The sequence below is a fragment of the Macrobrachium nipponense genome, chromosome 43 (genome assembly GCF_015104395.2).
Source record: "Macrobrachium nipponense isolate FS-2020 chromosome 43, ASM1510439v2, whole genome shotgun sequence".
Taxonomy (NCBI): Eukaryota; Metazoa; Arthropoda; class Malacostraca; order Decapoda; family Palaemonidae; genus Macrobrachium; species Macrobrachium nipponense.
Window position 1 is genome coordinate 11,833,809 of NC_061104.1, and position 12,938 is coordinate 11,846,746.

General features: G+C 37.4%; 1 protein-coding gene across 5 annotated transcripts in view; it reads left to right on the forward strand.

The window, feature by feature from the left end:
* LOC135213531 (uncharacterized) overlaps positions 1 to 12,938 on the forward strand; it is an 80,508-nt gene that overhangs the window by 43,859 nt on the left and 23,711 nt on the right. The window contains exons 11-13 of one of the 5 annotated variants that reach the window (XM_064247455.1): positions 116 to 259; positions 6,139 to 6,251; positions 7,235 to 8,363. The exons of 1 other annotated variant lie outside the window; for it this stretch is intronic. In XM_064247455.1, coding sequence (XP_064103525.1) covers positions 116 to 259; positions 6,139 to 6,209 — 215 coding nt within the window. In that variant the 3' untranslated portion in view covers positions 6,210 to 6,251; positions 7,235 to 8,363. Of the gene's footprint in view, positions 1 to 115; positions 260 to 6,138; positions 6,252 to 7,234; positions 8,364 to 12,938 lie in introns of those variants that run through there. 3 more of the 5 variants (XM_064247454.1, XM_064247457.1, XM_064247458.1) reach the window with 3 other exon arrangements.

The following is a 12,938-nucleotide window of genomic DNA, read 5'->3' on the forward strand; positions in this document are numbered from 1 at the left end:
TATCATTTCACTTTTAATTTTGAAACCACTTTCACAGATTAGTGATAGGTATTGGTAGAGTGAGGTGGGTTAGCTAATAAGGAAACAAAACTAATTCCCCTATTTATACATACAGTAGGTAACACTCAAGAATGGCAGCTTACAAACCCGACGAAGGCCATATGTGATGCCGTGGGTGTGCAGCAATTTAGAGGGCTCCGACTCCCACCTTTGCATGGTTCAGGTTTTGTCCGACGACCATCATTTCAACCCCCTACAGGTGTGTAAGCTGCTATTCTTGAATGATTGCTCTTACACTTAATTCTTGAAGTTCTTTGTTCTAGCATTCTGGTAATATGGTAAAGTTTTGATGCTCTTCGGTGTAGTGCTAACTGTTCTTCATATATATTTATATATATATAAGAATAATTTTTTTCAAGTAGATAATTAGCTCTTGTTATCCCACCTGTACATGGTAGTGCACTTTGGGTTCTGATGTAGTGGAATATCCAATGCATGGTACTGTAGACATTGATAGATTTGCATGTTAGCTTGCAATAAAGTTAAAAAAGCAAAGTATATAGTGAACTTTTCAAGTTTGAAAGTGCCATGTCCCCTGTAGACTTTGAACCATCAGTGCTCTTGCATGGTATTTCTTTAACCACCCATCTCTCCATGTTTTTTTTTCAGATCCTTATGAGAACAACCTCACTCTACCATTTATGTTCCTTAAGCTTTGCTTTTTTTATTTGAATGCTGTTAGTATGTAAAGTAGTAAGTAATGTAAAAGAAAGAGAATAGGCTTTATCAGTGGTTTAGAGTATGAAACAGCAATGGACTGTTATGAACATTAATTGGCGTATTTTTTTATTTTTGATGAGCAAGTGGCACAAATTGCTCTTGTGATGTTTTATGATAATTTTCCATTTTTACCCCAAAAAGGTACTTTTATTTTATGTATTAGTTTTTACATGCTGTCGAATGCATGATTCCAGGATTGAGATGCTCTAGGTGATTATAGTTTTTTGTTTCGAGGTCCTGTGAAGTAATTCTTCATAGCATGGCTATTCTTGTAAAAATATTTTCCTATTATGTGGAAGTCTTGTGTGTAGCAAAGAAATTCTAATTGATCGTATTAAAGTTCTTTCATTCAGCACTGGTTTTTAGGCAGCAGATGATTTTTTGTAGCAAGAGTACCCTTTTTGCATAAGTTTGAATATATCACCGATCATCCTAATTAGTATTTAGTTTTCACACAAAAAAGGATTAGCGCTTCGATTGATTATAGTAGCAATTTTTTTCATAAGATGCTTGGTATTTATGACAGTAGTAGAGTAATATATATACTATTTGATTTCCAAAAGGCCCTTGACAAAGTTCCACACAAGAAACTAATGACAAAAGTTAGAGCTTTAGGAATTTAGGGTTAATTTCGTGTTTTCTTACCTTATTCTGAAGGCATTGATTCAGTTGATGAAATAGCCTTTTGAAGTTGTTCAGACAGACAGTTAGATGTAACTTTTAATATCTATGTTTAGGTTTCAGATCTTTCAAGTAGGTCACAGAAATTTTATATATTAGAAATATTTTTAGTTGAAATAGTAACTGCTGATTAGAGGGCCCATTGTATTCTCTGACACACAAAGTTGGTTAATTGTCACTGATAAGTCAGTTATACTACCTGGTCCCTGGAAAGGGCAGTGCCATCAGTGCACGGAAAGGCTTTACACCGTCTCTTCATCCCCCAGCTGCATCTACTTTTTAACCTTTTACTTGACCTCAATTCCCTGCTTGCTTTCTTTCATCTTGCTGTCCCACTCCAACTTATTTTCACTGTCGTAAATGCTGAATGGCTGAAAGCGCCCCAGTGCTTGGCTTAATAGCTGATTTTTCATTAAAGTTATATTTTTTAGATTCCATGCTAAGTGAACCAAGCCTATTATAGTAGTAATGAGTTAGTTTGTGGCTCAATTTAATTATTCTCTTGAGATCTTGAGTTCAGTAGCTTCTATGGAATATTAATTAATTTTTTGTTTGAACGCAATTAGGCAAGCAGTGTAAGTTTGAACACAATTAGGCAAGCAGTGTAAGTTTAAACACAATTAGGCAAGCAGTGTATCTTCATTTTGACTTGTTAGAAAGATGAAATGGGTGACAATAAAATATTCATCCATTCTTGAGCTGCTATATTTTTATAAAATCTATAAATTAAGTAGGAGTTAATGTTCCATATTGAATTTGGTGAATATGAGCTTGAAAATAAGAAAACTCAATGCTTAATCTTTCCAGCTAGGCTCATTAAGAATGTATAATTGTGTACAGTTATATGTCGTGGCATAAGTAACAAGTAAGAAAGTGAAAATTAATAAAGCAATGTGTTATTTGAAGAGAATATTTTTTTTAGCTTTTTGATAAGCATTATCAGAAATGTGTTTCAGTGAAACCCTGCAATCATATAGCACCTTCATTTACGGGCCAAGTGTCCCTAGAAATGTGTTTTGATGTCTAACTTTTGTAGTCAGAAGCTGCTGAGTAACCAAGAGTAACTGTTCACCCATGTATGCCTATGCCCCGTTAAGTTTTGTCTTGGGACTGTACACATCAGTGCAGTTTCTCATCAGCTTGGGTCCTTCATTTTGGAAAACATTAATGTTTCTACTGTGTACTTATATTTTATTATGTCTAATCCAATTAATTTTTCTCATTATTTCCCAGGAAAGATAGTTTTTAAAATTGTTGCTTTTAGGATGTGGCTAGCCAGCTTCCTTTCGGTATCCCTTATTTTTTTTTTTTTATCTATTTTGCATTTATTTGGTCTGTTGTATGTAATCCTGTAATTATTTGATTTTAAAGTGATATTGATGGTGTTCATAATTTGTGTTAAATCGTTTATTTTGCTCTCTAAGTACTTAACAGACTTGTCTGTAGTTGAGACATTAAAAGGCAAGTTTGTCGGTTACTTCATTTTACTTAATAAAGGCCAGGTGTTACTTTTGGAAACACTGGTATCTTCAGTCTCAATAAATTTTGTTTGGCCCAAATAACACATGCCTTATTCTTTGGCTGGCTATATTTGGTGTATCTCTTTGCTTGTTTTCCAGTAGTGTAAGCCCTATTTTCTGTTTCTCTCCTTATATTGCTGTATTGTGTAATAGTTTTTGCCGATTGTGTAGTGTTTTATGGTGTTGCCTTGAGTGCACTAATAATTTTTAATAATTTTTTCTTTTGTTATAATGGCCCATTGCATGTATGCCTAAACAAAGTTGGTCAGGCTTGCCAGGAAGGGTCTACCACCTTTTCATGTTCTTACAGGTGATGGACCCTTACCAAATGTGTTCCATTTGTTTAGGTCAGTGCTGCTTTCCTGGTTTTGTCTGCGATGTCTGTTGTGGGTAGTTGTGCTGGCCAGTGGTGTGTTATAAGAAAGGGGCATACAGGGCAAAAGAAAGATGAGGCTTGTGCTATCAAAGAGAAGGGTTTAGCAGCTTTGGAATCTTTTTGTTTGGTAGGCATCTGGAACTTCTGCTTATTGTGGCATACCACTGCTTGCTGCTCAGCCCACCTTCATACCTTCTCTCTTTAAGTTTTAAGAGTACTAGACTTCCTTTGATGTACCATGATTGTTGTTCACCTTACCTACTTCCCTAAACCCTTTAAAGATTGCTTGACACCGATTTTGATTCACCCATTGCCAGGTGATTTGACTGCTCTTCCCTTTGGCTGCCTGGTAGTTATATCTTGTCTTCCAGCATCTTCCAACATCTTTTTCCATGTACCAGGCCGTTTTTCATTCAATGTTGAAGGCACCAGTGTTGAATTTGACCCTTGCCCAGGTGCAGAATTTATGTATTTCTTTTGCAAACTATTGCCTAGTTATTACATTGACTTTTTATATATTCCGCCCACTGGTTTTTTGTTACAGCGGACGTTGCTTCTTCCTTGGTGTTGCCTGTAGTGGTAGCTGCATTGTGGTTTGTTGTATGATGCCTCGTCCTGCCTCACTGGTGGCGGCTGCTGTTGCTCTTGCTATTTTGTCTGTTTCTACTAGGTTCCCTGCTTATGTTTAGACCAGAACCTGGGGTATCTTTTGTTATGGGTTTTTAACAGTTCCTGCTCTTGTAATCCCTACTCTCTCTCCTGTACATGCTGTAACTGTATCTTCCACACCACTACTTTCACTGCCTACTAGAGTGATACCAGCAGCAGCTGCTCAACCCTCTATCCCTGTAGTGCTGGCTACTACTCCTGCTCCTGCTCCTGCAGTTTCTATTCGGTGCCTCTGCTAATTCAGTGTATGGCAGGGGCCTCCGTTTTACCTTCTGTTCCCGTATGGTTGATGTCACTTCTGCTAAATGCTGCTGCTGTTATTACAGCCGTGCTGTTGTTGGTGCTTGTTACTCTCTTAATAGATTTGTTGTTGCACCATCCCAGGCTAGAAGACATTCTGCTTCCAGATTCCAGGACCAAGAGAGTTTCCCTTGGAGCTGCTTCTGTAGTTGAGGTCCAGGCAGAAATTCGGGAAGTTTTTCCAATGGTGGATTTAGTGTGTCTCCATGCTCTTTCTCCAGCCATTCCAGTCATTCCTCTGTCAACAGCACTGATTTACATCAAAGTCCTCAGAGCTAGTCACTAGTGGGTGTGACTAGTCTTGTGATGTAGCCAAATTTTACTTGCTTCCATGAGTGTATCTTAATTACTGCTATCACGTTTCAAAGGTAAGGTGTCTATCGACAGCAAGCTTCAAGAAAAGGAACACTTCTTGTCAAAGATAGGTCTTAAGGAGCTCTCTCTCTCTCTCTCTCTCTCTCTCTCTCTCTCTCTCTCTCTCTCTCTTCTCTTCTCTCTCTCTCTCTCCCACCCTCCCTCTCTCTCTCTCTCTCGTCTCTCTCTCCTCTCTCTCTCTCTCTCTCTCTCTCTCTCTCTCTCTCTCTCTCTCTCTCTCTCATATCAACACCGGCAAGTCTTCTCAATTTTTACTACTACCAGGGTTGCTTAACCCACCTTGTCACTTGCCATCCTAGATGGAGAATATTTCCAGGCCCTCAAGGCTCTTGTAGTCTGCCACTTATTACTTTGTCTCCACAGAGAATGACATGTTGTAGAGGCTCTTGTGGGAGGTCCTATGTATCACCAGCTGGCAGGAATTAGTTTTGGACTGTTCTCTAGCCCTTTAGAAAAGCAACGCTGCACTCATACCAGCATGCTCTGTTCTTGACAGGTTGCCCTTTTAGTTATGGAAAGGACATCAGGTTTTTATATCATCAGCTGGAGGAGGAAGAAGATGGAATTGGCCACCCACATACATCTACTTCATCAGTTGGGCTGTCCTGACAAATGAATCACAGGCCTTAACTAGACTTTGAGACCAATGACAGCCTGGGCATTTTAAGTTTGTCATACCAAGCTACTTGGAAAACTGGTTAATCATAGTCCAGACTGCACTGGAACTTGAAAGCAAATAGCTTGTTTGTACAGCTTATGCCAGTAACTGAGACTGGAAGTCAGGAGGCTGACATGTGGATGGAGTTTGACATTTCAGTATTATTTGTATATCTTTCAGCCAATAGCCCTGAGTTTTATCTGCAAGCCAAGTCCAATGGATCACCTGTCTTTGCTGGAGAAATTGACCTTAAACAACTGCTTCTAGATGAGGTTCCATTTATGAATGGCTATTTAAGTGTTCAGTTGTAGTCCTAGATACATACTTGCTGCATCCTTGGAAGAAGTTCTTAGAGATCTCCAGTCTTCAGTGGCAATAGGCCCTTGTTATTTGAGCTTAGGAATGCCATGTGGTTTCATGGGCATCAGTCCTCTTGGTGGGCACTTCACTACATGGTTAGGAAGTTTACCTTCTCAGTCAGAAAGTTGGAGGCAGTTTTTAAGTAAAGAATCAACTTTGGGAACTGAAAGCTGTGGTCCTGGTTCTTCAATTGTTGGCCCCATCAGTAAAATTCAAGAATTAAAGAACCAGGAACAATCAAGGTCCAAACCTGGGTCATCTAGTAGTGGAGATCTTTGTGTAGGCAGAGGCCAGTGGAGTTGATAGTGCCCCAAGGTTCACGCAAAAAAGGCAGAAAACACAACCTTGGCAGAGGGAAATTAGTTTTGCTTTGAGAGTGGTTGTTGCATCTTGATTTTGTGCTCCGTTTGCCATTCCAGCCTTGATGCCGAACAACGCAGATGACCTCATGTCTTGTGGGAGCCATTATTCGCTGACTCAACTCTCCTAACTTTCAAGTGGAACCATGAGATCTCTGCCATTGTAATTGCTGGTATGTGGAGATGTTGCTCAGCCTTTGCCAGTTTTCACCTCATAAATGTTATGCACAAGGGAATTGGGTGGTACTTGATGCTTTTAGTTAGTGAGTTTAGGTTTATCAGTAGCAGACTACATTGTGCACTCCTTTTCCTTGTAACCATTACCCTTGCCCTTTAGCCAATCATTCTCTAGAGATAAGTCTTTTGAGTTACAAACCTCTCCCTCTTGCCGATATGTTGTAGATCACAGCATTTTTTATATATATGTAAAGATGAACCTCGAGTACAGACTATTATTTATTTCTTTGGTTGTTCACTTGCAGTACCTGTGACCACAGTTGGACACATAGCTCTTGACCTGTTTTGTCCCTAAATGTTTCACTGTATCCATTGAACCTGTGAATTGGCTGGGACTATTAATTGTGCAATTCCCACCTACAGTGTAATTTTGACTTAGTGATTGAAGTGATTGATGGATTTGTTAAGAAAAGTTTCTAAGCTGTTATTATTATATAAACCTATCAGTCATGAATTATTTGCATACTTCTCATCCCCTTGTTTTCACTATTACATCCAGTCCACACAAAACTTTGAGTAGGAAAGTTGACACCCACCAATTGACCATAGGCATGCAATCTTAAACAGTTGCTCTTAGCTACTCTGCTTCTGTTTACAAGACATCAGAGAACACTTATCGAGAACATTCAAAACGATAATGAGGCCTCCATATGATTGAAATGCTTTCACAAAAAATATTTGGTTAATGTTGAAAAGTAAAGCTTTTACAACCCTCTAAAACTTGAATGGATGGAAGTATAATTGCATGAATAATTCTAGGTTATGCCTGGTGGTTCATGAAATGCCCCAAAGACAGTAAAGATTTTCATGATAGAAATAACTTGCTCATAGATAGAGAATATGAATCACTCATATAATTTAGAAGAATGAAAAAAACTGATACCAATAACCAACTGTCTGCTTATGACTTTATCCGTAGATACCTGGCAAGGACTAGAATATAAACTACAGATTACAATGCTGGACCCAAACAAGTGCTGAAAGTATTGATTGATTAATGAACCTGTGGCTGTTAAGCTTTGAACTTTGCAGAGAAGAATCTCTTGGGTAGTTTGTAGTGTAAGGGTCTCTCAAAATTTTTCATACCAGATTAAAATTTGACCCAAGGTTGAAGATAAGGAATAATGTAATAATAATAGTGGGATATTGACTTGATAGGGACCTGTGAATAGGCTACGAGAGCTTTCAGGACATGAAAAATGGAGAATTCCCAGATCATCAGGAATAAGAAGCAATTGGAGAACCTGTCTGTGAATAGTTGAACAGATCATAGAAAACCTAATTTATAGGAAAACATGGGGCCCAGAAGTGTGGGAAAAGAGTATGACAGTGATGGCAAAAAATGGGTTTATACTATAGTGCTCAGTGTGTAGAGGAAGAAGATTCTTGAGCTTGCTATGAAAATATTGAAGGTGCTGGAAGGAAGGCAAAGATGCTCGAAGGATGGTGGAGAAATTTTAAAAAACATATTGATTGGCATCTTGCCAGACATATCAGGGATGTCCTTTAAGATGAGACTGGGCTGGAGAAGTACTGTTAGAAAAGGAAAAGATTATATTTTATATTCATGGATCTGGAAAAGATATTGAACTACCAGAACAAGCAAATACCTGGCTACTTTAAAGGCAAATAGTACCAAATAGACTGTAAGCCATAGGCTTGCTAGTCTTAGTCTAGTTAATACTATTTGGGCTACAAATTTTCCCTTGGGTCATGTGACAAGTTCAGTTAAAGCAGGTTAGTGCACCTGGTGTTCATTTAAATGATTACTGTAGTTTCTTTAATTGTAAAACCCCATAAGTAAAGATTTTGAGTCATTTGAATAAAGGTTATTTATTATTTGATGATAAGGGTGAACATCAAAAACAAGTGCATTCGTTGAGGCTGTAGTTCTTTTACTTCTTAGCCTCTGATGAAACTCAATTCATTAAATAGCTGGATATCAGCTTAGTATTGGTAATATCTATTTGAATACGAGAAAGCCCAGTACTCGCTCCTTAACGTGTCTTTTTGTTCACATTGCTAGATTTATTACATAAATATATTTACTAAGCTTTTTATTGAAACTTACTTTGTATGAAATTGGTTTCCTGCATCACTGTGGATTATGAGAGAGTTTCCCACACCCTTTTATTATTGACCTGAGAGCCTTGTGATGGACTTTCCTGCTGTAAATGATTTTGTTGCCAAATTTTCATATTTATATATTCTCTCAATTTTCCAAACTCAGTTGAAAATAAGCATTGACATATATGTGTGGTTAAATCCGAACGTGTTGATTATAGATATTCGTTGGGCAAGTATGGCAGAGATGCAGTTTACCTTGTTGCATCCATAACTGACTGAAAGAGTGGTTGGACTACACAGATATTACCATACCATAACAAGCTGCATGAAATGATTTTATCATAAATTCTGGTGATCATCAATAATACTGTAGTATTGGAAGAAGCTACAAAGGAGTATAGAAAGGGAATCCTGTGGTGCTTCCATGTGCAGATATATTAGTTTTTTGACAGAAACAGTTTTAATGACAGAATCAGAGGAAGTTGTTAAAATATATAAAAGACGGAAGAGGAGGTGAAGATTGATGTAAACATAAACATTATGGTAATTGGCAAGGAAAAGTTAGGTGCTATAGAAGAAGTGTAGGAGTGAACTCAGAACTTTATCCAAACCAAATCGTATAGAAGAGATCACTGGAGAAGTTCAGAACCTTGATGGAGAAATGGACTTTTTGATACCTGAAATATGTAGGAGGAGCAAATGTAGAAACAAACTGAATTATTCATTTATTTGTGAAGCAGGTCTTAAGAAGACAGAAGTAGTAGCAGCAACAGCATAGAAGAGCAAAAGTTTGGTGTGTTGTATGTATAAAGCCTTGCATTATTTTACTTGCTTAAAATATGGGGACTAGGAAAAGGTGTGGTTAAAGAATGCTAAGTTTCATGGCTAGTGTAATGGAAGACGAAGTCACAAAATGAAGTTACCCACAGACCTTATGTGTTATCAGAGTGTCATGTAATGAGAAGGGGATGAGAAGCCTTAAGACGTGAAAATGGAAGCCACAGGAAAACAATTAAAAAGTTCTAGATCTGTTAGGAATTTTATTAGAAATTGCCGATTGTCACTTATTAGACTGGGCTCGTCTAAAGGATTTACATGTTTTCAATTCTTTTCAATAAGTGAATGATGATTACAAAGAAAGGAAATGAAAAAATTAAATAAGGAAATCTATGCAGTCCACAATTTACACAACATGTTTATTGACTGTAGGGAAAAAATCTATATACTGCACAGCTGTCCAACTCCTTCCTAACAAGATTTACTGTAATAACTCCTAAACTGTGAATATTAGTGGAGAATTTCTGCAATTGATAGTATTACTAATTGCTATTAGAAGACAATTTAATTATGGTTATAACCCATAAATTGATAAGGAATGATTGTGAAAATTTAACCTTTTTGAGAATTTTACATTTTCTTTTTGTATTGTAGGAAATGAAATAAAACTGAGTACATTAACTTGAATTTTATAATGGAGAGTATAAACTTTGTCAGACTAAAAGTGATTTTTCCAAGCTGTTTAAAGGAAAAAGTTGAAAACTTTGCTTAGTGCTTTTTATCAAAGAGCACCATTTTCATTCCCTTAGTTTCATTTGGAAACTATATAGATTTTCATGAGTATCTAACCTTTGCAGATAATGAGTCTTTGTAATAATGGCAAGTCAGCGATGATTACAGTAATTTAAAAAATGGCCATTGTTCATTGACTTCTTTTTATTTAGCCTTTTTTTCTTTGGTTGTATTTTTTTTTATATATTTAGCTCTTGGAATTTATCTGCAAATGAAATATTTGCATGATTAGTTAACTCCCTAATTTTTGCCTAATTTTTGATAGAATGTGCAAAAGCTCATAACATGTTGAGTCTTTCACATTGTGAACCTACTTAAATAGTAGAAAACTTGCATGTTTTATAGCAGTAGTTCTCACACTTTTTCGCGAGCAACCCGATCTGGAATATTTCAATCCTTTGCAACCCAGAGTAAAGTAAAGAGAAAGAACATATACAGTGATATATAAACTATTTTGGTAAAAAAAATTGTGTACAGCTTTTCATTCACAAAAGTAAACTAGTGGGATCTATGGCACTTGTGGTTAAAAGAACAATTCAGTTAGGTAACTAAATTGCAATTTAGGTAACTAAATTGCAATGAAAGCATGATAATTTTCCAGTGTCCCTGCGACCCATCAAAATTGATCTCGCAACCCATAGTTTGAGAACCACTGTTTTATAGGTTTATTGCTCAAACAAGTAGTGATACCAGAGTACTGAACATTAGCCGTCTGCCAAAGTTTGAATGCATCTCATTATAGTAATTATATAGTAATGTAGGTATTGACACTTTAATACCAAGTTTTACATTAAGGGTAGATAGGTTACGCATGCATATTGTCTATTGGATTGTGTGGAACCCACATAAGGTAGGATGTCAAAAGTTCTGTTGTTTATTAACTTAAATAATTTTTGTCTGAAGTGAAAGTAGTAACACACTTTGTGGATATATAATTTTGTTAATGGGACTCGGCAAGGTAAGGCTATGTAATTACTTGGTAAATAAAAAAATTGTTTACATTCTTTCATCTGTGAAGTTTAAAAATGTTACTGTATATATCACCATACTAAAGTAGCAGTTATGCTTTTGAGAAGTGGTCCTCAATCATGGAGAGTAACCAATATCAATATAGGTGGAGTGCAATTGTCTAGAAAATGCATGAAAATGTGATCTATATAACAAACTTTTTCTAATGCTTGAGTAAAAACAAGGGAGGGAGAGAGGGAAAAGTAAAGGAAATTGTCAAGTGTAAGAGCTTTTTTTTTTATCTCTTTGACATTCAGCCCACCTTTATTTGAGTACTCGAGGGACTGACTGGTGAGATACTGTCAAAGGTTAAAACATGAAGGTATTATTAGATCATAAAGCAAGTGTGAGGTTTTAATATTGTGAAACTGTTTATGTTTAGACCTAGGTTGTAGTTCACATAATATGTGAGGGTTATTACATCAATTAAAAAACAATATGAGAGCAACCCTTCCCCAGCTGTTGAACCTTTTTTTTTTTCTCTCTCTCTCTCTTGCTCACTGAAAAGTGAAAAAAATGCTAATTTATATAAGTAACTTACCCAGTAATTAAGTTTTTAGTCAATGACACCTTGAATTCTCGAAACTCGTGGTAGGGATTCTTTTGTTTGTGTAGGTGACAATACCTGCAGACTTTTGGGGTAAGAAAGAGAAACAACTTGGCTAATAGGTTGGATTTTGGAATTTTTTTTATTATCTTCCCATTTGTTGAGGTACATATTATGTTATGGTAGCCTTTTGGCATTGACTTATATATCTTTCTATTTGAGATCTTAAATTGACGGATTTTTATGATCGTGGCTTGTTTGCTAGTTAGGTATGTTCAACACTAACTCTTGTAGTTTCCGGTACTGCAGCAAAGGCTGCAATACTCGAATAACCAAATTGATATACAACTGACACACCCTTTGCACTAATTGTTGGGACATGATGAATGCAATGAATGGAGTGAACAGAAAAGGAAGACATTAGTTTCTCATTTAGCTAAATTATAGAGAGACCGAAAGAGAAAGGCAGCTGCTAAAGCCGGTTGTAAAATGGTAGCTAGCCAGACTAAGACACCTCTGTCCAATAATGTTGATATTCCTGTTGCTTCTCCTCTATTTAATCCTTTTTCTCCCGTATCAATCCATTTTCCCAGATCACCTACTCCTGGCTCCCACACTTCCGAACCCGATACTCACCAGCTTAGAGAATAAATTTGATTAAAAGTTGAATTTAGTAGTTAGTATAGTGGCTTCAATTCAAGTGTTGTTTTCTAAATTTGAAAAATGTGAAGTGCCAGTGGAGAAGGTGGCTGTTCGCCCTGCAGATTCTCCTAGGCAAAGGTTGCTGCCAAACTCCCCCCAACTGGGGAGGAGGCATACCAGAAGCCCAAGGGAGGTCAATGGTATCTACTCACGTTCATTCTTGTCCTCAGACCATTCTGTTGCTTCCTAAGTTGTGTCAAGAAACTGCCGCCAGAAAGGCGTTTTAGAAGTGTGTTAACTTACTTCGAGATTTGGAGAGACTTTTCTGACGATTCTCGCCTGCTCAAGAGGCGTTCTTCATTCAGGCAGCAATCTTCTCCACTATCCAGCAAGACGTTGAGGGACTTCTTCAGCCCTCAACCTTCATGTAGCTAGAGGGACAGTCCTGACTGCTACTCTTCTCCCGAACGTCAAGGAAAGGAGCATAACGTTCATCATCGTCTCTTCTCATAAGCGTTCTTTGTCGAGTACAAAGCCCCTTGCTTTTTGTGAGCTTTTTCACTCCTCTCCCATGCGCTGATTTTATTGAGTGCTCCTTTGCAGCAGACCGCCCTACTTCTGCTGAATGCCTAGTATTCGCTGAGTGGCTGAAGCTTTCGAGCACCCTGAAGTGCCCAAGTGCCACGAAGCATCTGAGCACCCTGAAGTGACTGAATGTCATGAATTATTGGATGGTTCTCTTACAGCTCTCAGGCGTTTTAGGAAGTCTATGAATCGTTTTTCAACTAAC